At 48.5% G+C, this 27,556-nt stretch overlaps 1 protein-coding gene across 1 annotated transcript; it reads left to right on the top strand.

The window, feature by feature from the left end:
- The first annotated feature begins 152 nt into the window (after window positions 1–152).
- Window positions 153–27,556, top strand: Tmem39b (transmembrane protein 39B). Its single transcript, XM_051171711.1, has 9 exons — window positions 153–270; window positions 3,127–3,253; window positions 3,715–3,934; window positions 4,521–4,604; window positions 4,898–5,052; window positions 18,784–19,120; window positions 21,244–21,431; window positions 24,819–24,939; window positions 27,104–27,556. Exons 1-9 carry the CDS (start codon window positions 267–269, stop codon window positions 27,344–27,346), a joined length of 1,479 nt encoding a protein of 492 aa, XP_051027668.1. The 5' UTR covers window positions 153–266; the 3' UTR covers window positions 27,347–27,556.

The following is a 27,556-nucleotide window of genomic DNA, read 5'->3' as shown; positions in this document are numbered from 1 at the left end:
CCAGAATCTTCTCTTCAGCAGCAGCTGCAGGAAAGGCATGGGGAAGGCAAGACAAAGAGAACAAGCACAGCCTGTGTCAGACGGCCCCTTTAAGAAGCGCGCTCCCGACTCCCAGCCCGCCTAGTATGCAAATTAAGCAGCCGGCGGGAGCGCGCGGCTGATACTCGGCCTGTGCTGCTGTGGTTAGTCCTCTCCCGGCCGCCGTCGCCTCCGACATATTACCCGCAGGAGCTGCGGCGGCGAGCGGAGAGCGCCGGGGGAAGGAGATGGGTGAGCTGAGCTGGCTGGGCTCTTCCGAGGTCGCGGGATAGGGGCGTCTTGGCTGCTAACCGCCGACCCACGCGGGTCGGAGCCGCGGGTTGGGGGAGGGGAAGGGACACAGCGCAGGCGGGACCCCGCCCCTCCGGTCCTGAAGGGGCGGGTCGCTGCGTAGTGGGCGGAGCTTCCAAAACGGAGAGGGCCCCGAGGGGCCGGAGGCTCTCTTGGGCTTCCTCTGGGGACCCAATTCTCCTAGCTGGAAACGGGGGCCGGGCACCCTGGTGGGCGGGGCTGCGAGCTAAGGGTGTGGCTTTAGGCTTGTAGTCGACAATGTGGGAGAGAACCTTCTGGACTATAGGGGCTTACACTGAGGGCGGTGGGGCTGGAGGGAGTCCTAGCCCACCTAGGAAGCCCATTCTGAGGCAAGCTTCTAGTCCTAGAGAGCTTTGACTGTCTTGTGGGCGGGGTCTTTGGGCTGACAGTTGTGTGTGGGCGGGGTTTCTGGGCCGAGGGACTTTTTGTGGGTGCAGAGCTTCTAAAAGAGAGTGGGCGTGGGCAGAGTTCCTGGGCTGAGGGAGCGTGTGGGGGGTTTCCATGCCAAATAAAACATTGTGTGGACATAGCTTCCCGTCTAGGGGCTTAAGGTCAGAGGTTTGGACCGTGCACTTTGAAGATCTGTCAGAAAACCTTCAGAGCTAGGGAAGCCTGGGCACAGTGTGTATGAATAAGTCATTATTATTCATATTCTCTCTCTCTGTTGCCATGAAGAAGATGAACAAGTTATGCCGTCGATTAAGGGGGTTGGGAGCTATGTGTAAGATGCTGCCTGGGGACTTAGGCTAGAGCACTAAAGCTTAGGGATAGAGCTTTTGTAAAAATCTAGGTTTTGGGTTCTCAACTTCGGCACTCTCGAGGCCATCCTGATGTTATTAAGCTCAGACCTTGAGTCATTGAGTTTGGTCTCGGAGCCTTGGAGGAAAACCTTGTCACAAAGCTGGCCAGATTATAAGTTTCTGGAGACTCCTATTTAGAAGAAACACAGCAAATCCAGAACTGAGAAGCTCAGTATTGGGAGCCTGCTATTTATTGCCCCTGACGTCGTGTAAACTCAGTTTACTAATCTGAAAATCCTACCGTTCATGAATTGCTCCATTCACTTATCAACGGAGACCCCAGTGAAATGGAAGTAAGGGAGACAGTGACAAACACTGCGGGGGGTGGGTGGGGGTGGGGAGGAGGCGGAAGCTGTGGCTGAGGCAGGTGGATTGTAAGTTTGAGGCTACCTACCCCGTGCTACTAGGGCTTCGTTTTAAAACATTAATTTACTGACCTTCCATTTTAGTGCAAGAGACAGCAAACATAACAGATGAGGTCATTAAGAGTGTTAGTTACAAGCCGGGCGTGGTGGCGCACGCCTTTAATCCCAGCACTCGGGAGGCAGAGGCAGGCGGATCACTGTGAGTTCGAGGCCAGCCTGGTCTACAAAGTGAGTCCAGGATGGCCAAGGCTACACAGAGAAACCCTGCCTCGAAAAAACCAAAAAAAAAAAAAAAAAAAAAAAAAAAAAGAGTGTTAGTTACTCTTGCAGAGGCCCGAGGTTCAATTCCCAGCACCCACATTGTGACTCACAGCCATCCCTACTTCCACCTCCAGGGACCTGAAGCACTCTTCTGACTCTGTACACACTGGGCACATGTGCTGCACATGCATATATACAGGAAAAACATTCATACCCATAAAATAAATTTTAAAAATTGGGTTTTTTTTTTTAAAGGATAATTTCAAGCCAGGCAGTGGTGATGCACACCTTTAATCCAGCACTTGGGAGGCAGAGGCAGGTAGATCTCTGAGTTTGAGACCATTATGGTCTATAGAGAGAGTTCCAGGACAGCCAGGGCTCCACAGAGAAACCCTGTCTCAGAAAGAAAACAAGAAAAGTCAAAAAGAAGGGTTGGGAAAATAGCTTACTCCTAATGTGCTTGCCACACATGTGTGAAGACCTGAGTTGGATATCTAAAACCCATGTTAAAATGTTGGGTGTGTGGGGCTGGAAGAGCTGGCTGCTTTTCCAGAGGTCCTGAGTTCAATTTCCAGCAACCACACGGTGGCTCACAACCATCTCTAATGAGATCTGGTGCCCTCAGATGATGTGCAGGTGTACATGCAGGTACAACATTGTATACATAATAAATATTTTTTAAAAAGTTGGGTGTGGTGGCATGATTTTGTGGCCCCCACACTGCGGAGATTGAGATAAATGGATTCCTGGGGATTAGTGGCCAGCCAGCCTAGCCTAATTGTCGAGTCCCAGGCCAATGAGAGGTCCTGTTTGAAAGTAACCAGAGCAGCAAGCGACAAGGTAGAGAATTGTGCAGACCTACTGACCTGAGTTAAATCCCTGGAACCCAACTCCCAAAAGTTGCCTTCTGAGCTCCACGTACACGATGTGGCGTACTCTCTCTCTCTCTCTCTCTCTCTCTTTCTCTCTCTCTCTCTCTCTCACACACACACACAGCAAGACCAAATAAAAATCAAAAGTCTCCACTAGAAGAAGAAAAGTACATCAAAAAGGAGAGCACTCCATACAAAATGGACAGTGCAAGCAAGAGGTGACAAGTGTGCCTACCTGCTAGCTAGAACACAAAGTCCAGTGGGAACACGAGACAGAGAATGGCAGGTGATGCGGAGGCAGGCAGTAGCTGGTCTGTCGGCGCCTGTGAGGTTATCCTGCCTCACCAACCTAGCACGTTCCAGGACAGTCAGGCTAACATAAAGAGACTCTGCCTCAAAAAACGAGCAGAAGAAAGAGAAAATGAAGTGCCAGTTAACAAGGTAGCGTTGTTGTCATCTTCGCTATTTGCCCTACAGGAGGACGAAGAGGTCCCAACAGGACATCTTATTGTCGGAATCCGCTCTGTGAGCCAGGCTCTTCCGGCGCCTCTGGTGGAGGCCACGCTTCCAGTGCATCGGTGACCAGCGTCCGTTCTCGAACCAGGTAAGCCATGTCTGTGCCTCCCCACCAACTGTGGCAGTGTGGACTGGACCAGGCTGGTCCTTACTGGGTTGTAGGGTGTATGGCTAGACAGGACTGAGCATCTGCAAGACCAAAGCAAGCTCTGAGAGTAGATGGTTTCTTGGAAATTCAGTAGCACAAGCCATTTGCTGTTGGGGTTCCGTTCCTAACTTACGCATAGGTTGCCATCTGCGTCTGGACCTCCTTTTCCTTATTTGTAAAGCAAGCCTCATAACTCCCTCCTGGGGAGTGTGGGAAGACCTGCATAAAATCAGGAGAGGAAAGGCTTTTTCCCCTGCCTTGTGTCTACCAGGCAAGATAAAGAAGACTTCATTCATCCTTGTGGGCTGCTTCTCTGATGTAATGCGCAATCCGGGGCACCTGGAGCTTTTCCTGCTCAAATTCTCCGGTTAGCTCCTGACGTTGTTATTCTCCGTGTCCAGGACCAGTTCTGGGACAGGCCTCTCCAGCCCTCCGCTGGCCACGCAGACAGTCGTGCCTCTGCAGCACTGTAAGATCCCCGAGCTGCCGGTCCAGGCCAGCGTCCTGTTTGAGCTCCAGCTCTTCTTCTGTCAGCTCATAGCCCTGTTCGTGCACTACATCAACATCTATAAGACAGTCTGGTGGTACCCACCCTCACACCCACCCTCCCACACCTCCCTGGTAGGTGCTCAACCAGAGTCCGCTGTGTGTGCGTGTATGTGTGTTACAAAGCGTCGTGTGTGCGTGCGTGCCTGGTGTATGTTACATAGCTTACGAAGCACCACTGTATGCCTGCTGCATACATGGCTCCATTGGGCATAATGGCTGTAGAAGGAACAGGAAACTGACAGCTCTGAACCATTTCTACTGTGCTTAGGCCTCTACTGGCCATCGTGAGAATGGCAGGGTTGGTTCTGACAGACTCGATCCCAAGTCTTGTCTGAGAGATAAGTCATAGGGATGTATGAATGTTTCAGGGGTGGACCCCCTGCCAGAAAACGAGGTTCCGGGACAGGGACCCGGGTGTTAGAGCAAGAGTGCTCACACACCACTCTCTTATCCCCAGGGACTGTCCCCCTTCCCCTCTCTGGGTCCTGTTCTACTCCTCTAGGTAATTTCCTGGCCTGAGTCAGCTGGAGGCCAATGAAGGTCAGAGAATGGGGACAGTCTCTGTAGGAAAGACTGGGCAGGGGAGGTCGTGGGGACACGAAAAGCCTGCGTGTGGACAAGGGGCCCGTGTGACCCCCAGGCCTCTGCCCCCTGACAGAACTTCCACCTGATCGACTTCAACTTGCTCATGGTGACCACCATTGTTTTGGGCCGCCGCTTCATCGGCTCCGTCGTGAAGGAGGTGACTGGGTCTCGAGGCTGGCAGGGGGCTTTGGGACTCCCTTTGCCCCTGGGTTGCCATGGAGACACACCTGCCCTTAGCCCAAAGGCATTTTCTCTGAGCTCCTCCTGGGCTTATTTGATGAACATTATGGTATCCCATTGGCTCTCCAAGGCCACTAGGCCCCAGGAAGACAGTGGCCTGCCTTGTACCAGTCCCTGGGTGGGGTTCTAGGCCATGTGCGGTGGGATTTGGGCATAGCTGCTGTGGCCTCCATCCAAGGCCCTGTCCTGTTGTATCTCACCCTGACCCAGGCTTCTCAGAGGGGGAAGGTCTCCCTCTTTCGCTCCATCCTGCTGTTCCTCGCCCGCTTCACCGTTCTCACGGCAACAGGCTGGAGTCTGTGCCGGTCCCTCATCCACCTCTTCAGGACCTACTCCTTCCTGAACCTCCTGTTCCTCTGCTATCCGTGAGTACCCGCCCCCCCCCCCCCCCGAGCGCCCGACATTGTATGGCTGCTGGGTCATCAGGCCTCCATATCTGGAAGACTCGTAGGCAGGCAGGCAGCATCTGGTGACATCTCCCGAGATTAGGACGATTAGCCTTTTTTTGCAGAAGAAATTGAAGTGGTATAAGCTACTCCATCCATCTCTACCACTGGGAGGTTAGACTGGGATTCAGATCTGAGTGAGTACCCAAGGGAACGTTTATGGATGGAAGTGCAGGGGCTGCTTTCTCACTCTGTCTTGCTCCCGTCCCCCTTTTGGGCTGCCTTCCTCTGTATGCCTCCCTTTCTTCCTTTCCTCCTTCTCCCCTCCGTGTTTATGAACTTTCTTGATGCTTCTCCATGTCTTTGTTTACATGTCTCTATGCATGTCTGTGTGTGTACATGTCTGTCTTGGGACATGTATCTTTGTCTCTGTCTGCTTAGCTTGCTTCACTGCCTCACCAGAGACTCAGTTGTTCAAGATGGAGAGCCCAGAACCGCCCCTTTCTGGTCCAGAATCAAGCAGGCTCCTGGCTCCCTATCATGAACAGTTACCTCCCAACTTTGTCCTTTCTGGTTCATGAACATCCTCACGCTGGGCCAGTTCTGGCTCTTGGAAAGCGTCAGAGCTGGGCCTCAGCTTTCCTACCCTGTAGGACTGAGAGCATGCTGGATTGAGTGATCTGTCAGACTGCTTATAAGTAGTAGAGTAGGGTTTTTGTGAATTTAAAATATATGTATCAGCTGTGTGGTAGTAATGCGCGCCTTTAATCCCAGCATTCAGGAGGCAGAGGCAGGTGGATCTCTGTGAGTTCAAGGTCAGCCTGGTCTACATTGTGAGTTCCAGAAGGAACAGCTAGGGCTAAAACAGAAACCCTGTCTCAAAAACAAACAAACAAACAAACAAAAATTCTAGCACTTGGGAGGCAGGAACAGGCAGATCTCTGTGAGTTTGAGGCCAGCCTGATCTACAGAGTGAGTTCCTACCTCAGGGGCTATATATATATATATACGTACGTACATACATACATACATACATACATACATACATACATACATACACACACACATATGTCTTTATGTGTATGACTATTTTTCATAAAGTGCCATTGGAGACAGGAAGAGTGTGTCAGCTACCATGTGGTTGCAAGAAACTGAACCCAAGTCCTCTGCAAAGAGCAACAAGTGTTCTTTTTTTTTTAATTGTATGTGCATTGGTGTTTTGCCTGCATGCATGGTATGTCTGTGTGAGGGTGTCAGATCTTGGAGTTAAAGACAGTTGTGAGCTGCCATGTGGATGCTGGGAATTGAACCCGGGGCCTTTGGAAGAGCAGTCAGTGCTCTTAACCGCTGAGCCATCTCTCCAGCACTGCAACAAGTGTTCTTTTGTTGTTGTTGTTGTTTTGGTTTTTTTGTTTTGGTTTTGTTTTTTTTTTTGAGACAAGGTTTCTCTGTAGCCTTGACTGTCCTGGACTCGCTTTGTAGATCAGGCTGGGCTCAAACTCACAGCAATCCACCTGCCTCTGCCTCCCGAGTGCTGGGATTAAAGGTGTGTGCCACTACCACCCGGCTTGCAACAGGTGTTCTGAACCATAGAACCATCACCCCATTCCTCAAGAAATAGTTTTTCTATATACTAGCCTGGCCTTGAATTTGCTATGTAGCCAAGGCTAACTTTGAGTCTGCCTCTCCTGCCTCTTCCTTAGGAGTGCTGAATTACAGGGTTTAGTCATCGTGGCCAATGTATGTGGTATTAGGGACTCAACAGAACCCCTTGAATGCCAGGCGAGCACTGTACCCCATCCTTTCTAGATTGTAGTTGTGACTGACACACATCTTACAGAACCACTGGACTCTGTGAGAGCCCCTTTTTGTTGTTGTGTTAGTTGTGTGGTACTGGAAATAAGACCTGAGAGTGTGTGCATTACACACACACACACACACACACACACACACACACACACACCAGCTGAGCTATATTTTTTCGTTTTGGTTATCCAGAACAGGCTTTCAGGTAGTCCAAACTGGCTCCCACTCGCTGTGTGGCTCGGGGTGACCCTGAAGTCGTGATGGTCTTCCCTCTACCTCCTGAGCACCATCCCCATCGCTACACTTTTTAAACACATGCTCATATCATGGTTCCTGTGATGTTAATATGACTTACTGGAACTTTTTTCATATGATAGTTTCATTTTTTTCATTAACTGAAAAAATTTTAAATAATAACTTAGATGTTTTCATGGGAGTAGATACGACAGTAGCCTCATACTGGGCATCTCATCATATATGCCTTCTGTTGTTGTTGTTTGAGACAGGGTTTCCCTATGTAACCCTGCTGTTTCTGAATTGGCTCTGTAGACCAGGCTGGCCTTGAACTCCACCTGCTTCTGCCTCCTGAGTGCTGGGATTCAAGCCATGTGCCATTACTGCCTGGCAAGAGAAACCCTTGTAGCTGGTCTTTGCTACTTCGTGGGTTCTTCTTTTTCCCACCCTTTATCTCCTTGTTCCCTGTTACACTAGATGTGAGAGAAACAAGAAGACAGGGTAGAGAGGAAATAGGAAAATCTCTGTATCTAATTTCTTTCTTTTTGTTTCTTCTTTGACAATGACTACCAACAAACTGAGACCAACCTCCCTAAAAGACCAACAACCACCAACTCCACCTATGGGGCTCTAGCCTTTATATACTCTTTGAAAAGGTCCCAGAATTCCAAACTTTACACAATCACAAACACTCTTTGCAGCTGGCAAAACCATGTCTCTGCCAGAGCACATGGCAAATCATAGTCAGCTGCTGCAGACAGTCCAAAGCAGCCCCACATCCCTATACCTGGGATTAAAATGAAAGCACATTCTTATAATATTTCTGTATATTAAAAAAAAATCCAGAATTCTCACTACAGACCCAGGTTCTTTAAAAAAAGGGGGAGGGATTTTATCTATTCACATGCATAGAGTGCTGCGTGTGCCACAATGTATGTGTGTCTGCCAGAAAATAAGTTTCAAGTCTTGGTTTTCTCCTTCCACCATATGGGTTCCCAGAACCAAACTTAGGGTGTCAGACTTGGCAGCAAGCACTTGTGCCTGCTAAGCCATCTCACTGGCCCTAGAATTTGTACAGTTTGATTTGTCATTCTTTGTAAGACTTTGAGAGTCTGTGTTTTCTTTACAACAGGAACACGTGTTTCTGTACACTTACAGCATTGCTGTACAACACATTCCAGAGATAGAATGGCTGCACAAAGGCTGCGTTCCATGTTTTTGTTACCCATCTTAACATGGGGCCAGGGACACGGCTCGGTGAGTGAAGGTGCCGGCCTAGTCCCTACAACCACAGGTGTAAGGAGAGAACCAACGCCTCCAGGTTGTCCTCTCATTTCCGCAGGGATGCTGGGGCCTGGATCCCTCTCCATACACCCTCTACTGCAAATAAATACAACACAGTACAATACAATACAATACAATACAAAAGAAAGAACGGTAGCCTTCAACCTACCATCCAGATTTTTAGTTCTAAGCTATAAAACAAGTCTCTGAGCTGGGAGTCATGGTAATTCCTATAATCCCAGCACTCAGGAGGGGGAGGCAGGCTTGCTGCTCCTAAGGCCAGCTCCAGGAATGACAAATAAGAGAGAAGAGAGGTGGATCCCCGGTAGGGAGAATTGAGCAGGAGGTGAACATCTGGTTAAGGGAAACCAACCAGCCAGGCATGGTGGTGCACGCCTTTAATCCCAGCACTCGGGAGGCAGAGGCAGGTGGATCGCTGTGAGTTCGAGGCCAGCCTGGTCTACAGTGTGAGTCCAGGACAACCAAGGCTACACAGAGAGACCCTGTCCGGAAACACCCCTCCCCCCCAAAAAAAAGGGAAACCAACTGTTGGTTGAACAGCTAGCTAAAGGGACTAGTTGTTGAGGAGAGGTTGAGGAGCGGAGGAGAAGGACATTCTCGGAGACTCAGGCATGTGTGGTACAAGCTGAAGGTCTCAAAGCCCAGGAGGACTTCTCTATCTGTCTCCGTCTCTGTCTCACTTGCTGTCTGTCTGACTCCTTGCTCCTTGCTTGCTTACTAGCTCCCTGTCTTTCTGTGTGTCTGTCTGTCTATCATCTATCCATCCATCCACCCATCTAGTTTGCTGTTACCCATCTTTCTGTCTCCTTGCTTGCTTGCTCCCCATCTGTCTGTCTCTCTCCCCGCTGTCCCCAGCTCACTCTAGTGCTCTCTCTCTCCCCACTGTCCCCAGCTCACTCTAGCTCTCTCTCTCTCTCTCTCTCTCTCTCTCTCTCTCTCTCTCTCTCTCTCTCTCTCTCTCTCTCTCGTGTCTGTTACTTGCTTATCTTTTGGCCGTTCCCCTTCTGTCCGTCCCTCTTGCTTTTGCTTGCTTGCCCCTGCTTTCTGTCTAACTTAGTGCTTGCTTGCTGTCTGTTTGTCCAATCAACTGTCTCCATGGGCCAACGCCAGTATTTTATTGAAATGAAGTTTAGATTTTCTTCATTACAGATTACATCATGATTTTTTTTCATCATTACAATCACTAGGGCAATCAAAAATCCATAGAGTAACAAGGAAGTACAAAAAATTCTGTAACCCACAACAAAACATACAACAAAAAACCAATTATTTTCCAAACAACTGTCAGCATTACCTGCTTATTATTCTTTAAACAATACTCAGGAAAATTTAATCATAAATTTTCCCGGGCTAAAGCCAATGTGTTTACAAGATAGTCATAGCAACATAGCTTGAGCTAGATATCCCCTAAAGAAAAAACTTAACTGACTTCCAGTCTAAGCGTAGGCTAACTGCCGGGGAGTCCTCTATTATAAAATATCTGTAAAGCACGACATTCCCAGCCCACCTTCTATTGCTCGCAAAGCAGATTCTTTTTTTTTTTTTTTTTTTTTTTTTGCAAAGCAGATTCTAAAGAAACATTTCTATAGGTAACAGTGTCTAGCCAAGTACTGCTATGTCCACGTCTTAACTTTCTCTCATGCAGTTTCTGCTTCGGTGCTCACAGTCAGAGTAAAAAACTCTTATCATTGTCTCAAGCCTTTGGCCAGATGCACTCTTTTTTGTTTTGTTTTGTTTTTTTGTTTTTTGTTTTTTCGAGACAGGGTTTCTCTGTGTAGCCTTGGCCATCCTGGACTCACTTTGTAGACCAGGCTGGCCTCGAACTCACAGCGATCCGCCTGCCTCTGCCTCCCGAGTGCTGGGATTAAAGGCGTGCGCCACCACGCCCGGCTTCAGATGCCCTCTTTCAACATTCTCTGTGGGAAAAAGTTTTCCTTAGGGCTGAATAAAGAGAAAAAACAGATTTAGGAAAAATAACAGATTTCTAAACAACATTACACCTGGACCATACATAATATTTAGGGGCAGCGGTGATCAGCCGGAGGTCTCCAGAACTTTGTCAAGCAAAGCCTCAACAGCTGTTCTAGATGTCTAGAGATCATGCTGGACAGTCTGAGGTCTCTGGAAATTTGTCAAGCAAAGCCTCTATGACTTGTCCTCATGTCTTTGACCCAGGAGGATCAAGAGATAAGATTTTTATTAGCTACACAGCAAAGCTGAGGTTAGCCGGGGCTGCATTAGACCCTGTCTCAACACTTGGGAGGGGCAGGCAGATCTCTGTGAGTTCTGGGCCAGCCTGGTCTACCAAGTGAGTCCAGAACAGCCATGGCTGTAACACAGAGGAACCTTGTCTCGAAAAAACCGAACCAGGGCTGGAGAGATGGCTCAGTGGTTAAGAGCACTGTCTGCTCTTCCAAAGGTCCTGAGTTCAATTCCCAGCAACCACATGGTGGCTCACAACCACCTACAATGAGATCTTGTGCCCTCTTCTGGCATACAGGTGTACATGCAGGCAGAACACTGTATACATAATAAATAAATAAATCTTTTTTTTTAAAAAAAGGAAAAGAAAAAAACTAAACCAAACAATCTCTCTAATGCCTAAGTTGTCTGTGGTTCTCTTTCCCCTCACCAAGCTGATGAGGAAGGAAAGAAGAGACAAGCTGAATTCTTTCCCAGAAGTCGCACATGACTAATATGCTGCAGAGCCAAGACTGACCCTCTCCTTTGCATGCCCAAGCATGCTCTGGCTCGGAGTAGGGGCAGCAGAGCAGTTTTCCACCATAGGAAGTTGACTGGTGGGCACAGTGTCTGTGCTGCCCTTCTGAGGTGTGTCCTTGTTGGTTTCAGGCCATCCTGACATCCCGCAGTGCTGTCCTGGCTTCTAGGTAGACTCAGGGAAGGGAGAGGGAGCGGCCATGATGGGTCTCCTGAAAAGCAGCCAGAGTTCTTAACTCTACAGGGAGAGCCTGTCTGAAAAAAAACAACAACAAAACAAACACCAAACCCAAAACAAGCAAAACCTATGTAGCTAATTATAAAAAATACTAAATACCTTTATTTTCTACTTGAAACTGTTCTTCCAGAGGCCCTGGGTTCCATTCCCAGCACTCGCACAGTGGCTAACTGCCTATGACTTCAGTTGCAGACGACCCAAACACCCTCTTCTGGCATCCTCGGCCACTGTATGCATAAGGTGCACAGACATACCTGCAGGGAAAACATACATGAACTAAAATTAAATTTTAAAGTCACAAGGTGTCAAAGCATAAATTGAAAAGCCTACCCTTGACTGCTGCCTCCCAGCCATCTGGTTTCCCCTCTGAGGAGTATTCAGCACTCTTTCTGCTTTTGTACGTATCCTGGGTAGGTGATTACCACCTGTACAAGCACGTCACAGACAGCATCATGCACGCACCCCACACACACCATGCAAGCACACAGTGTGCAAGCACACTGCACACACCCATACAAGCACAAATGCATACACACAGCATGCAAGCACACTGCACACAGCATGCAAGCACACTCACACTGGTTCCCTCCAGCAGTAGATAGATGTAGCTCATCCTCTCATCCCCACTGTTCCCAGTATTTGATAACTGGTTCCTCCCCCCATCATCAGTTATTTCTGTCATTAATGTATTTTGCTTTGTGGTACAGCTTTTGTCTGTGCAAAAATGCACAAAATTCTGCTAGATGAAACTCTAGCATGTTCCATCTCAGACATTGCAAAAGAATGTTTTTCTCATTTCACCCACAGCTGGGAAGCCTGGCCAGCTGGGAAGATGGCTCAGTAGTTAGCAGTGCACATTCTTCCTCCTAAGGACAGGAGTTCAGATCCCAGCACCCATGGGTGTGCTGACAGCTACCGGTAACTCCTGCTCCAGGAACACGGCTCTCTTTTCTGGACACTGGGAGTACCCGTAGTCACACATGCACATATTCACATACACTCACAACTGTACGCATGTAATTAGTTTTCTTTAATTAAAAACCAATATTAGGAACCTACCGATGCATCTTTCTTTTCCTCCTCTCACTTCCTGGCACCTGCGATCATCTATGTTGTCAAGGTTGGTGTTCACAGTCTCTTTTTACAATTTATTTTATTTATTTATTATTGGTTTTTCAAGACACAGTTCCTCCGTGTAGCCCTGGCTTGTCCTAGATTCTCTCTACAGACCAGGCTGGCTTGAAACTCACAGCAATCCACCTGCCTCTGCCTCCTGAGTGCTGGGATTCAAGGCCTGTGCCACCACACCCAGCCACGTTCTCTTTAATAACCACATTTCGGCCTTCCATCCTTTTTCTGAAGCTAATTCTGAAAATTAAGTACCACTAAGCAGTGTGGCTTTAGTAAGTATAGAAAAATAACGTTCACTGCTAGACTTCCTGGGTGACGGTCTTGAGCCTCATGAAAAGAATATTGCTCGTTTTAGCGTCAAATGGTTTCTCTTAAATTCTATTAGTTACTTAAAATCATGCTATATTGTAGAGTGCTTCATATTTAAACAATAACTTCCTTATGTGGCTTTTCACTTTTCTTAGAGTTTCTTTTTTCTTGTTGACAAAAGAATAATGGTCCAAGCCAGGTGGTGGTGGTGCACACACTTAATCCCAGTACTTGGGAGGCAGAGGCAGGCGGATGGAGGCCAACCTGGTCTACAGAGTGAGGCCAGGACAGCCAAGGCTACCCAAAGGAACCCTGTCTCAAAAGTAAATAAATAAATAAATAAATAAAACCAAAACAGAAAGGAAGGAAGAACGATGGTCCGTCAGCACATCCTCTTGTTTATCCAGCCCCTCAGTCATGCTGCCTGTTACCTGGAGTCTTCCCTCCCTGGCCAAAGATCCCCTGCCTTAAGACCTACATCTTCCTGCTCTAGAATGGAGTGGCTGCTCAGCCTAGGGCTTCCCTTGCTGCCCTCCCGAGATGCGTGCATTCCTGGATCCCAGGCCTTCTTAGATCCCTCCCTTAGTTTGCTGAGCGCATTATCAGCGAATGGCCCTTGCACTGGCTGTCTGCGAGGTAGGCATTCTGTGTCCTCGCTTATCTAAAGATGTCTTTAGTCTACCTTTACTCTTGCTTTCCTTTCGGAATCTTTTTTGTTTCCATTTATTTATATGTATGTGTTTAAGCCTATGAATTTGTGTGTGCTACATGTGTGCGGGGGGCCTGCAGAGGCCAGAAGAGGGCATTGGATCCCCTGGAACTGGATGTACAGGTGACTGAGCCACCATGTGGGTGCTGGGAACTGAATTTGGTTCTCTGCAAGAGCAGCAAGCACGCTTTTTTTGTTTGTTTGTTTGGTTTGGTTTGGTTTTTTTGAGACAGAGTTTCTCTGTGTAGTCTTGGCTGTCCTAGATTGGTTTTGTAGACCAAGCTAGCCTCAAACTCACTGCCATCCACCTGCCTCTGCCTCCCGAGTGGGATTAAGGCATGCGCCACCATGCCTGGCCTTGTTTGTTTTTTGTTTTTTGTTTTTTTGAGACAAAGTTTCTCTGTGTAGCCTTGGGTGTCCTGGAACTCATTCTGAAGACCAGGCTGGCCTCAGACTCAGGGAGATCTGCCTGCCCCTGCCTCCTGGGTGCTGGGATTAAAGGTGTACGCCACTGCCGCCACTGCCGCCACCACCACCGCCACCACCACCACTGCCTGGCTGCAGTCAGCACTCTTAACTACTGAGCTGTCTCTCAGCTCCCTGCACCCTTTTTCTTGATTGATGGTTTGGCTGAATATAAATTTCTAAGTTCAGATTCATATTTTCTCAAGGTTTTGAGGCTGTTATTCCTTTGCCTGTAGTGTACAGTGTGGCTTGTGTGTCGTCTAATTACAGTTTGGTTCCAGGTCCCCTGTAGATGGCTTTTTTCTAAGAGTTTTTGAGAATAGCCTAGCTTTTGATTATTTGCAATTGCACAAGTGCCTGGTGTAGAGCTTTCATTATTCATCTGTCAGTACCCTAAGCTCCAGCTCTGGGAATTTTTCTTCTGTTATTTCTTGCTTTTTCTATTCTCTCCGGAACGTGTATTAGTTAGATGGCAGGTAGCAGGCCTTGTGGATTAATCACCTGTTTTCCTTATATTTTCTCTCATGGTTTCCCTTTATATATGCCTCTCTGGTTCTTATTTTGCCTTTAGAGAGATTTCCAAAAATTTGTTTTTCAGTATTTTGAGATATCCCCACCCCTGGTAATCATGTTTTTTTTATATCTGAAGCTTCTTTAGTGATTTCCCTCTCTCTCTCTCTCTCTCTCTCTCTCTCTCTCTCTCTCTCTCTCTCTCTCTGTCGCCCTCTTTCTTATTGTCATTTTGTTTTTGTTTTTTTGTTTGTTTTTGGTTTTTCCGAGACAAGGTTTCTCTGTGTAGTCCTGCCTGTCCTAGACTCACTTTGTAGACCAGGCTGGCCTGGAACTCACAGCAATCCACCTGCCTCTGCCTCCCGAGTGCTGGGATTAAAGGTGTGCGCCACCACGCCCGGCTTGTTGTTTTGTTTTGGGTGACAGAGCTTCCAGGCTGTCCTGGAACTCACTCTATAGCCCAGGCTGGCCTCAATATCAGATCCGCCTGCCTCTGCCTCCCAAGTGCTGGGATTAAAGGCAGCAGCCGCACCAACGCCCAGACATATTATTCTTTATTGTTTTCTTTCCTTTGGTTTTTTTTTGTTTGTTGTTTTTTTTTTGTTTGTTTGTTTGTTTGTTTCCTTTTCGAGACAGGGATTTTTTTTTTTTTTTTTTAATAGCTTTGGCTGTCCTGGAACTTGCTCTGTAGAGCAGGCTGGCCTCAAACTCACAAAGATCCACTGCCTCAGCCTCACGAGTGCTGAGATTAAAGGTGTGCACCACCACGCCCGGCCTTGCTCTCTCAGTTTCATCTTTCCAGTACATTCACTTTTTTGTTTTGTGCCAAGTTTTCCAAGTAAGTCAGTCTCTTTGGTGTCTGTGTTTGAAAATAAGCAAGAGCCATTTGTTTCACCCTCTGCCCCTTTTTCAGTAGACAAGAGGCTTGCCTGCCTCTAAGCACATGCGCAGGACACAGCAACTAGCAAGCTGTGAGGTAGGTGCTCCCATAGGCCAGGATGGCAGTGGCTCTGCTATAGAAGGGCTCCCGCAGAGGCGTCCGTTCTGACACTGCATCTAGTTGCACTGGGCCGAGTGCACTGACTGGAAAGAAGGACCGACTTCCTAATTAGAACCATCTTCCTTTAATCCTCTCTGGTTTGCTTCATCTTCCGTGAAATAAGACCATTTCAAGCCAGATTCTCTGTAGGATCACTCTGGGAAGAGAAGCCACTAGCTGCAGGGCACCATCCCATAATATAATCATACACTGTATAGATGAGTAGCCACCAACTGCCCTAGCTACCAAGCCTCGAAGTAGGCTCCTCTGAGGTGTGATGTGTTCTTAGTAAAAACTACACAGCAGCTTCTACGATTCCCTTCAAGCAAAGAAAGACAGATATTTCCCTAGGACACCCTCATCGCTGAAACGACCGTGTTTTCTTTCTTTTTTTTTTTTTTGGTTTTTTCGAGACAGGGTTTCTCTGTGTAGCCTTGGCCATCCTGGACTCACTTTGTAGACCAGGCTGGCCTCGAACTCACAGCGATCCGCCTGCCTCTGCCTCCCGAGTGCTGGGATTAAAGGCGTGCGCCACCACGCCCGGCTACGACCATGTTTTCCATGCACTGAAATGATAAAATAGGATATAAAAGCCGGGCGTGGTGGCGCACGCCTTTAATCCCAGCCCTTGGAGGCAGAGGCAGGCGGGTCGCTGTGAGTTCAAAGCCAGCCTGGTCTACAAAGTGAGTCCAGGACAGTCAAGGTTACCCAGAGAAACCCTGTCTTGAAAAATAAAAATAAATAAATAAAGATATAAAACCATTTTCTCCCAGTGTCGTCACTAGTAAAGTGTAAATTACTATTAAACGTGAGACCCTTATGTTTCTTTGGAAAGCTCTGCTGTAGACCGTGGCTTCTTCACTTGTCAATATGTCTCTTTTTGTTTGTTTTTTGTGTTGTTGGGTTTAGTTGTTTTGTTGAGACAGGGTCTTTCTGTATAGCCTGGGCTGTCCTGGCCTCACTTTGTAGACCGGGCTGGCCTTGAACTCACAGAGATCCTCCTGCCTCTGCCTCCCAAGTGCTTGAATTAACTGTGTGTGCCACCATGCCTGGCTTCAACATGTCTCTGGCTGATCATTTGTGTGCCAGTGAGCTTTGCTTTCAGTTTTCCTTTTTGCTGATTTAGACTTGTTTTCTACTTTTTAAATTTTAAGTGTATGTGTGTGTGTGTGTGTGTGTGTGTGTGTACACCAAAGTGCACCACATACATGCAAGAACCCTCAGTGGTGTGGAGTTAGAGGCAGGTGTGAGCTCTCCATGTGGCTATTCTGAATGACCCTGGGTCCTCTGGGAGAGCAGCAAGCATCCTTAACCACCGAGCCATCTCTCTAGTCCTATTGTACGAGCGCATATGTGTGCATTCCTGGTGCACATGTGGCTCTCAGAAGACAGCTTACAGGACGGTTTTCTCCTTCCACCATGTGGATTCTGGGGATCAGAGTCAAGTTGTCAGGCTTTGTGGCAGCACCTTTACTCACTGAGCTGTCTCTGGTCCTTACCCACTCTTCTGATATAGTACCCCCTTGTCATCCCTGAAGGATTATGCCAGAATCTAAGGTGCTCAAGTATGTACGAGAGGATAGCAGTGGTAAACAGTTCACACATCTTTCTGTATACCTCATTGTCTAGATTACCTTTACTGTCTAATACAGTATAAATGCTGTGTTAAAAGTTGCCAGCTATTGTTTAGAGATGCATGCCAGTGGGAAAACTATACATGTTCAATAAGAAACAGCCGACGACCATTATAGTCTGAGTATTCAGTACAGTTGTTGAGAATGTAACATTTCTTCCAGGCTTAGTGGCACTCACCCGTGACCCAAGCACATTGTAGGCAGAGGCAGGGGGATATTGAGATTGAGATTTGTCTGGTCCACATAGCAAGGAGAGAGCGAGCTGAAACAGAAAAAGCTACAAAGTGCACGTATCTCTGGAATGTACACTGGGAGGAAACCAGATTAGTTTACAGGGTTAAGAATAGAGTAATAGCCGGGCGGTGGTGGCACACGCCTTTAATCCCAGCACTCGGGAGGCAGAGGCAGGTGGTTCGCTGTGAGTTCAAGGCCAGCCTGGTCTACAGAGTGAGTCCAGGACAATGAAGTCAAGGATACACAGAGAAACCCTGTCTCGAAAAAACAAAAACAACAGCAACAAAAGAATAGAGTAATAACTGCTCACTTATTGTGTTGTGAAGCATATTATTAAACAAACATAAAAGAGTCAATTATTTGTGTGATAGCCAGGTTAAGAGATAAACTGAAAAACAAACAGTTTTATAAAAATAACTGTAACAGGGTGCTGCATAGGGGACATGCGCACATAATAGACACAGGATAAGAACTTGTTCCTGCACGCTCTCCCTGCAAAGTGAAGAGCACTCCATTACTTATGCACCCAATTATACAGCCTAGATCTGTTTTGTGGCATTGTGGGATGCTTGTTTGAGATGGGTCTCAATATGTAGTTCAGGCTAGCCTAGAACTCATGATCTTCCTGCCTTAGCCTCCCATGTTCTGAAATTACTGGCACATGCCACTGTGTTCATCTTAGGTTTGCCTGTTTGCTTGTTTTTGTTTTTTGAGACATGGTCTCTCTATATAGCTCTGTCTGTCCTGGAACTCACTGTGCACACCAGGGTAGCCTTGAAGTCAGAGATCCAGCTGCCTCTGCAAAGGCACACCATGCCTGCTCCCCATCTTATGCTTTTAGTTGATTGGAGGTGTTTTGTGTTTTATTTGTTTTTAATTAATTGATTTGGTCCCAGACAGTTCTAGGTCTTAAAGCTAGGCTCTATTCCTTCTGAACTAATTGTATCACCTTTGAGAACTAACTACACTGCTCTGACCCACAGCTGCCTTGAGAAAGGGATAAAGTCATAGCACCTAATGCCTGTTATGCTTCTAAGGAAGAAGAGGTTGCATGTACCAGACTTAGCATGCCTCCCAGGCTGCCCAGTGCGTGTGGGTTGCTGTGGTGATTGTCAGTTATCACCATTCAGGAAAGAACTCAGCCTCTTGCCCCTGCTGTTTCCTCAGTTCCAGCATGCCCTCGATACTAAGACATGTTTCGAACCACTGACTTGGATGGAGAGGTGGAGGGATAGGAGGAGAGTAAATTTTCTCTTAGGAGTGTCCTGAAGGGCTGAGGCCAGAGGGAACATCTGCGTGTCCCACCCGGACCCCCACCCTGGGGTGAGGGCTGGGACGCTGCCCCTCGGCCCGGCCTCACCACTGTCGTCCACCGCAGGTTTGGGATGTACATTCCGTTCCTGCAGCTGAACTATGATCTTCGCAAGACAAACCTCTTGAGCCACGTGGCTTCCATGGGGCCCCGAGAGGCAGTCAGCGGCCTGGCGAGGAGCCGGGACTACCTGCTGACACTGCGGGAGACTTTGAAGCAGCACACTCGACAGCTGTATGGCCCCGAAGCCATGCCCACCCATGCCTGCTGCCTGTCACCGAGCCTCATTCGCAATGAGGTGGAGTTCCTCAAAATGGACTTCAACTGGCGCATGAAGGAAGTGCTCGTCAGCTCCATGCTCAGTGCCTATTACGTGGCCTTCGTACCTGTTTGGTTTGTGAAGGTACAAAGCAAAGTGACTTGCTGCCCCCCCCCCCCTACTCTGCCCCCCTGTGCCTCCGTGGCACACCCCCTTCCCCAGCCTTCCTGGGGGTTTTGTTATTTGTTTGTTTTCTAGGTGTGTTTGTGTGTATATCTGTGTGTCAGTGTAAGTGTCTGTGTGTGTATCTGTGTCTGTAGGTATGTGTATCTATGTCTATGTGTGTATCTGTGTGTTTATGTCTGTGTTTGTTGGTTTTTCAAGACAGGGTTTCTCTGTGTAGCCCTGGCTGTCTTGGACTCATTTTGTAGAACAAGCTGTCTTGAACTCAGTGATCTGCCTGACTCTGCCTCCCACGTGCTGAGATTAAAGGCGTGGGCCACCATGCCCGGCCTTCCACCTTATTTCTCGAGCTGGTCTGTCATTGAATCTGGAGCTTGCTTATTTGGCTAGACCCAGAGATCTTCCTGTGTCTACTTTCCTGGCTCTGGCCATACAGGTGCCAAGCCAGCACGTGCAGCTTATTACCCAGGCTCTGAGGAGTAGAGCGCAGGCCCTAATGCTTGTGTCTGATCAAGCATGTCAACGTCCGAGCCGTCTCCCAGCCTCATCTCTGCCAGTTTTGATAGATTTCTCCTCTGGAGATCTGCAATACAGAAGACAAGTTTCTGTCTCCTGAAAGGCAGTGACCTATCCAGGGACTCCTGATCAATGGGAGAGACCCCGTCTGTCAGTGGCTCCTTTACCACAGGTCTCTGAGTGTCCTGCTTTGCCACTGAATAAAGAAATCAGGAGCTGGGGCAGGAGAGATGGCTCAGCAATTAAGAGCACTGGTTGTAGAGCTGAGCAGGGTGGCGCAGAGCTGAGCAGGGTGGTGCACACCTGTAATCCCAGCATGCTAGGAGGCAGAGGCAAGTGGATCTCTGTGAGTTCGAGGCCAGCTTGGACTACAAAGTGAGTCCAGGACAGCCAAGGCTACATGGAGAAACACTATCTCAGAAAAACAAAACAAAAAACACAAAAAAAGAGCACTTGCTGCACCTGCAGAGGACCAGGGTCAGTTCCCAATTCCCATATGGTGCTTCATAACTGTAACTTCAGTTCCAGAGGTTCTGCGCCCTCTCTGGCCTCTGCAGATACTGCTTCGTGTGGCCCACATATGTACATGCAGGCAGAATACTCATGCACGTACAAGAAATAGATTTTGAAAGAAAGAAACCAGGAGTCAGCAGAGCTGAACAACCTCAGAAGTTTATTCTCTGCATTGTCTTTAGCTGTAATAGACTAGAAACCTTGCTCCAGGACGCATTGTGTTATATGTCTCCCTTCTTGCCCCCATGGCGCACTCGGGATGTGTGTGTGTGTGTGTGTGTGTGTGTGTGTGTGTGTGAGAGAGAGAGAGAGAGAGAGAGAGAGAGAGAGAGAGAGAGAGAGAGAGAGAGAGAGAGAGAGACCGCGCACACGCACGCGCTCTAGTTGTATGTGGAAGTCAATGGACAGCTTGTGGGAGTTGGTTCTCCCACAGTCTGGGTCCTGGAGATTGAAGTCATGTCAGGTCTGAGAGTGGGTGCCTTTACCTCCTGAACCACCTCTCTGGCCCCAGGATAAACTTTAAAGATTGGAGGTTAGAGGCTGGAGAGATTGTTAAGTAGTTAGGAGCGTTGGCTGCTCTTTCAGGTGGCAGCACCCACGTGACAGCTCACAACCGTCTATAACTCCAGTTCCAGGGATCCGGTGCTTTCCTCTGGTCTCGACAGGCACCGCCTTGCACGTGCTACACAGTCGTAGGTCATACACATCACATAAAATCTTTTTTAATTGAACGCATATGGATGTTTTGCCTACATGTATTGGTCTGTGCACCACTTGTGTGCCTGCCGCCCTCGGAGGCCAGAAAAGGGTGTTGGATTCCCTGGAACTGGAGTTGTAGGTATTCATGAGTCACCATGTCAGTAGGGGGCAGCAGAGCAGTTTTCCACCCTAGGAAGTTGACTGGTGGGCACAGCGTCTGTGATGCCCTTCACTGTTGGTTTCAGGCTGTCCTGAAATCTCCGCAGTGCTGTCCTGGCTTCTAGGTAGACTCGGGGAAGGGAGAGGGAGCGGCCATGATGGATCTCCTGAGCCTCACGTACCCCCATTCTCCACAGAATACGCATTACTATGACAAGCGCTGGTCCTGCGAGCTCTTCCTGCTGGTGTCCATCAGCACCTCTGTGATCCTCATGCAGCACCTGCTCCCTGCCAGCTACTGTGACCTGCTACACAAGGCCGCTGCCCACCTGGGCTGCTGGCAGAAGGTGGATCCGGCTCTGTGCTCTAACGTGCTGCAGCACCCGTGAGTTGCCCAGCCTGCTTTGCGCAGCCAACCCCAGGTCCCCTGGTCAGGGGGTGGGGTTACTCGCCATCCTGCTCTACCGCATTCATCGCCTTATATGGTGGGCTCGGGTCCAGAGTGGAGTATGTAGGGCTAGATAGTCCTGCTCGTCGTCCGTGGGGAGCTGGCAAGTGTACTGGGCGTGGGCGGGGCCCAGGTGCTGGTGCAGGGACATGGTGTCTCCTCCTCCCATTTGTCCACTCCCCGACTGACCGCTCATGTGTGCACTCACTCTTTCTTCACTCCTGTCATCTGCTCGCTGACGTCCTCAACCATTCCACTGCCTGTTCCCTCAGGAGCTGCGCACCACAGCCTGGGCTCCTGTGCGTCAGGCAGAGAACCCTTGCTCTTCTACCTGTAAGCTGAGGGGAGTTCTAGAGGACTTTGAACAGCAGAAAGAACCTTTCCAGCGTGTGCTTTTCAGAACCTCAGTCAGAACAAGACACTGTCCCCTGCTAGCTCATGGGAAAATCTATCCGGGGGGCGGGGGAGCTTCAGGGGTGAAACAACAGTTGAAATCTTTAGCAGGTTCACAGGCTTGGGGGTGGGGGTGGGTAGCCACATAAAAAGTAGTTGGGATGAGTGAGGCAAAAGGCACAGCTGCAGGCTAACACTGTTCTCAGAGCAGAAGTTCCAGTCCACCTGCGCAGGAGCCCTGAGGTGCTGGCCAGATCTTCCTGCAGCCTCCTCCTCCTTCACCAGTCCGACACTCGCACAGCCCGCCAGCGAGTCCCTGTCCTGGTTGTACTAGTCACCCCTCATTGAAGGCTCTCACATCCCAGTCTCCAGGACAGCCTTGTAGAGGGAGGCCAAGCAGAGCCAAAGCCCAAGACGAGACCTCAGAGGCCAAGTGCCCTTGCTTTGATGCTCTGGTCAGCAGGAGCCTTTTCGAGCTGTTTAGGGTCAGAGAGAAACTGCTGACCTTTCTGAATCAGCCACAAGAGGGCCCAACGGAAGGAGTGCCACTGGGCGTGGTGGCTCACACCTTTAATTTGGGGCCAGCCTGGTCGACAGAGCAAGTTTCAGGACAGCCAAGGCTACACAGCAAAACCCTGTCCCAAGAAAACCAAAAAAGAAGGAAAGAACGCTGCCCATCTGTATCTCATCCGAGTCCTTCACTAAGATCAAGGCCCTTTGCACCACTTCCTGGTGGTCGGCTGGGGCCCATGAGCCCTTCCTTTGCTTCCTACATCCTAACATGCACTTTGCCTCCAGCCACACCAAATCTCTTTGGGTTCTCATATGCTTTATTCACTCCCCAATCCAGCCTTTCCCCATGATGCATTGGGAAATCTTTCTATCCTCTCTTATTCAAGTGCCTGCTCTGTGAAGGATCTTTCCATTAAGCGCCCCACCCACCCCATGCTCCCCTCTATTCCTTTGTCTCTTGCCTGGAAGCCTCTGGACATCATGGCTCTTACCTGTGTAGCACTCAGCTGTCTTCCCCTCTCCCATTAGAGTGCCTGGCTGGGTTTTGTGGGCTTAAAAAAAATGTTTAGATTGATTTCTTTTGTGGTTCCGAGTGTTTTTCCTGCATGCCTGATGACAGAGGCCAGAAGAGGGTGTCAGCGCCTGGAACTGGGGACACAGGTGCTTGGGGGCCAGCAAATGGGTGCTGGAATTGAACCAGGCCCTCTGCAAGAACAGCTAGTGCCCTTAGCTGCTGAGCCATTTCTCTAGCCCTGTCAGTTTTTTTTTACATAAAATTTACATAAAGTGAAATATACTATACAAATTACAAATTTTATAAGTCTTTGAAGTTTTTTTCTTTTTTTTTTTCTTTTTTTTTTTTTTTGAGACAGGTTTTCTCTTTGTAACCCTGGCTGTCCTGGAACTCACTATGTAGATCAGGTTGGCCTCAGAGACCTGCCTACCTCTGTCTCCCAAGTGTGCTGGGATTAAAGGTGTGTGGCACCACCACACCCAGCAAGGGCATGAACATTCTTGTAACCTACCAACATGAAGGGAACAGAACATTTCTACCTCCATAGAAATATCCTCAGAGCTGGAGATATGGCTCAGCGGTTAGGAGCACTGGCTGCTCTTCTAGAGGGCCAGGTTCAACTCCCACATGGCAGCTCACAACTGTCTGCAACTCCTGTGCAGGAAACCTAACACCCTCACACAGATACACATGCAGTCAAAACACCAATGTACATGAAATAAAAACAAGTAATTTAAAAACATCTTCATGTTCTTCCCAGTAAACCTCTTTCAATTTACATACACACACACACACATATACAAACACACCCTCCCTCCTTCCCTATCTATCTTTCACAATAGGTTGATTTGTCCTATTATAGAACTTTGTATGAATGAAATTATAAATAGCCACTCCTGTGTCCAGCTTCTTTCACTCAGTGTTATTTCTGTGAGGTTAATTTTTGTGGTTGTATGTTTTTAAGAGAATAAACCAGTGAGGCAGGAATAGGATTACACAAGAAATGCTTATGGCTGTAGTTCTGTTTCTAGCCTAGGATCTTGAAGTCCCTGGAATCTTATAGGACTTTAGAAGGAAACTCTCTGCTCTCATTTGCCTTCCCTCTCTCCTTTTTCATTTTGTTGTTGTTTTTGGTTTTTTGGGGGGTGGGAGGAGCTTGGTTGTTCGAGACAGGGTCTCTCTGTATAGCCTTGGCTTCATTTAGCCTCTCAATGCCAGGTTTTGTGGCATACTGTGAGGACACAAGCATGAAATAGATACTGTCCCCCTCCTAAAGGAGTGGATGCCGAGAAGAAAACAAGCTGGGCGGTGGTGGCACACGCCTTTAATCCCAGCACTAGGGAAACAGAGGCAGGCGGATCGCTGTGAGTTCAAGGCCAGCCTGGTCTACGAAGTGAGTCCAGGACAGCTAGGGCTACACAGAGAAACTCTGTCTCAGAAAAACAAAAACAAAAACCAGACAAGGAAAGAGCCTGCCCGGACAGCGTATCAGGAAGACTAGTCTGTTTAGAGGGCGTGGCTTCCACAGGGACATGAGCAGTGTAGTGGAAGTCAAGGGATGTCATATGGGATCTCAAGAAACCGTGTCAGATTCACGGAGACTCAAGCCTTCAGCACATTTTAAACAGAGCACAGTCACACACCCCTGGGGTACCTGGGTAACTGGGTGGTGGACCCACGGGAGTTACAAGTGAGGCAAATAGATAGAGAAAGTGCTTTCTTCGTAGTCTAGGTGTCCCCGTGTGGTGACGTGCTTATGACTGTTACCCCATTTTATAGAGGAGGCAGCTGAGACCCAGAAAAGGAGTCACAGTGTCAGAGCTAATGACCGCCCCGGGCCCAGTCCTTTACCCACTTTCACGGCTGAGCTGGGGACAAACCATGCTCTTGGGCTGTGCTTCCAGGTGGACTGAGGAGTGCATGTGGCCACAGGGTGTGCTGGTGAAGCACAGCAAGAACGTCTACAAAGCAGTGGGCCACTACAACGTGGCCATCCCCTCTGATGTCTCCCACTTCCGCTTCCACGTGAGTGTTCTTTTCTGGGCAGAAGGGTGGGGCCCGATCTTCAAGCGGGTTGCCTTAGGGAGAAGGATGGTGGTGGCTGTTCCCACTGTTGCCAAAACCCAGAGGGAGACAGTGCACAAACAGGTGCAGCCCAAGGGTATCAGCACAGGCGAGCAGAACTGACTGGGTAGACGAGAGATGGTCAGACAATAAAAGAAGAGGTTCTGCAGGTCCTGATGGCTCGTGCCTTTAAACCTAGCACTGAGAGACAGACAGACAGAGACAGACAGATAGACACACACACACAGAGATCCTAGCAGTGGAGACAGTACTGATGATTCTGTGCTGTGTGCCATGTATTTTTAACTTACTCAGGGGTACCTTACTGAGAAACTTGGGAACGCATGCAGACGGCCTGAGTCAGCATAGGGAAAAGGGTTGCTGTGAGTCAGCAAAGCTGCTGGCCTCCAGTCCCCTTTTCCACAGAGTCCTCATGGCACTACTCTGTTTGAAGGAGCTTGAATTCCCTTCCTAGAATCTTCTGCCACAGCTGGGGGACCATGTGGAGCTGGGTTACTCAGAGTAACAGTTTTGGAGATGGTTGATCTGGGCAGTTACTTTCATTTCTCAGGGAGAGAAGAGACTTGCTCCCTGACCCCCAGCCTTTCAGCACAGGCCCGAGCCCAGCATCCTGGTTGCTTTAACTCCACTCTTATTGCCTCTTCCCATCCTATAAGCAGTCCGTAAGCTTTAAGTGCTTTTCCTGCAGACTAAGATCCTTAGACATTTCTTTTTTCTTTCTTTGATTTTTCAAGACGGGGCCTCTCTGTGTAGTCCTAGCTGTCCTGGATCTCACTCTGTAGAGCAGGCTGGCCTTGAACTCATAGAGATCCACCTGCCTCTGCTCCTGAGTACTGGGATTAAAAGAGTGCGCCACCGATGCCAGGCAGAAAACTTTTTTATTTTTGAGACAGGGTTTCTCTGTGTAGCCTTAACTATCCTGGACTTGCTTTGTAGACCAGGCTGGCCTTGAATTCACATCGATCCGCCTGGCCCCTGCCTCCCAAGTGCTGGGATTAAAGGCGTACACCACCACTGCCCGGTTTTTGTGGGGTTTTTTTTGTTTTGTTTTTTTTGTTTTTAGTTTTGCACTCTTTTGTTTGTTTGTTTCTTTTTTGGAAAGCACGGAGGTGTTGCTATAGAGCAAGTAGCAGGTAGGTACTCAGGCTGTAGCGTATAATGTCTTTCCAGACCTTTGATGCCTAGCAACTAAAAATAAATCAATAGGAGGAGGGGCGCTGGAGAGATGGCTCAGAGGTCAAGAGCACTGGCTGCACTTGCAGAGGTCTTGAGTTCAATTCTCAACAACCACATGGTGGCTCACAACCATCTATAATGTGATCTGATGCCCTCTTCTGGCCTGCAGGTGTATATGCAGGCAGAGCACTGTATACATAATAAATAAGTAAATAAATAAACAAATAAACAAATCTTTTAAGATAAATAAATAAATAGATTTCCATGCTGATTACATAAAATTTGCTGAGCTTGCTTGGTGTGGTGGCGCATGCCTATAATCTCAGCATAGAGGCAGGCAGATGCTGTGAGTTCAAAGCCAGCCTGGTCTACAAAGTGAATCCAGGGCAGCAAAGGCTACACAGAGAAACCCTGTCTGGGGGGAAAAAAAGAAAAAAAATTTGCTGAGCTAAAATCTGTTGCATATACAAAAGCTTGGGTTAAATTCCTAGCACTGCAAAAAAAAAAAAAAAAAAAAGGGAAAAAAAAGAAAGAAAGATTCCAGTTTGTTCAGGCCCACGATACTAGAGGATAGTGTCTTTAAAAGTTGGGTGGGGTGTGGTAGTGCAAGTTTTTAATCTCAGCATTCCAGAGGCAGAGGCATGCTGGTCTCTATGAGTTCAAGGCCAGACTAATAACAGATAAAAACAAGTTGATTTCAGGCCAGAAAGAACAAGCAAGGCCTCTGAGAAAAGGGCTTCCCAGAAGTAGCTTCCATAGGTGGTATGGAAGTGGCAGGATAGAGTGCCATAAGCAAAGACGGAGGAGGTGGCAGAGCCACATGGGGTCCCTAGAGATTGTCCCCTTCATCACGCGCCAAGACCCCCTAACCCGGGAACCAGGCTCCTGGAGCGCGCCCTCTGGCCTCTGCCTACCCTCTCCTGGGTAGTTCTTTTTCAGCAAGCCCCTGAGGATCCTCAACATCCTCTTGCTGCTGGAGGGCGCTGTCATTGTCTACCAGCTGTACTCCTTAATGTCCTCGGAAAAGTGGCACCAGACCATCTCCCTGGCCCTGATCCTCTTCAGCAACTACTACGCCTTCTTCAAGCTGCTCCGGGACCGGCTGGTGTTGGGCAAAGCCTACTCATATTCGGCCGGCCCCCAGAGGGACCTGGACCACCGGTTCTCCTGAGCCTCTGGGGTGAACCTGGAGACAGCATCCGGGCTTGACCCAGGGGCCTCCTGGCCAAGGGCTCTTGGGGTTGGGTGGGGGTGGGGGCAAAAAAACAAAACAAAACAAAAAAAATCCACCAGAGCTTTGTATTTTTGTTACGTAATGTTTCGTTCTTTGATAATTGATGTGATAAGAAGAAAAAAAGTCTTATTTTTATACTCCCAACAA

The sequence above is a fragment of the Acomys russatus genome, chromosome 29 (assembly GCF_903995435.1).
Source record: "Acomys russatus chromosome 29, mAcoRus1.1, whole genome shotgun sequence".
Lineage (NCBI taxonomy): Eukaryota > Metazoa > Chordata > Mammalia > Rodentia > Muridae > Acomys > Acomys russatus.
This window is presented reverse-complemented; position numbering and strand designations above follow the sequence as displayed.

What these genes read in the sequence shown, in the direction of transcription:
- Tmem39b (XM_051171711.1), top strand. An exon ending in CACCCTCCCACACCTCCCTG is followed by an intron (nt 3,935 to 4,520) that starts GTAGGTGCTCAA and finishes GCCCCCTGACAG; the next exon opens with AACTTCCACCTGATCGACTT. An exon ending in TCTCCCACTTCCGCTTCCAC is followed by an intron (nt 24,940 to 27,103) that starts GTGAGTGTTCTT and finishes TCTCCTGGGTAG; the next exon opens with TTCTTTTTCAGCAAGCCCCT.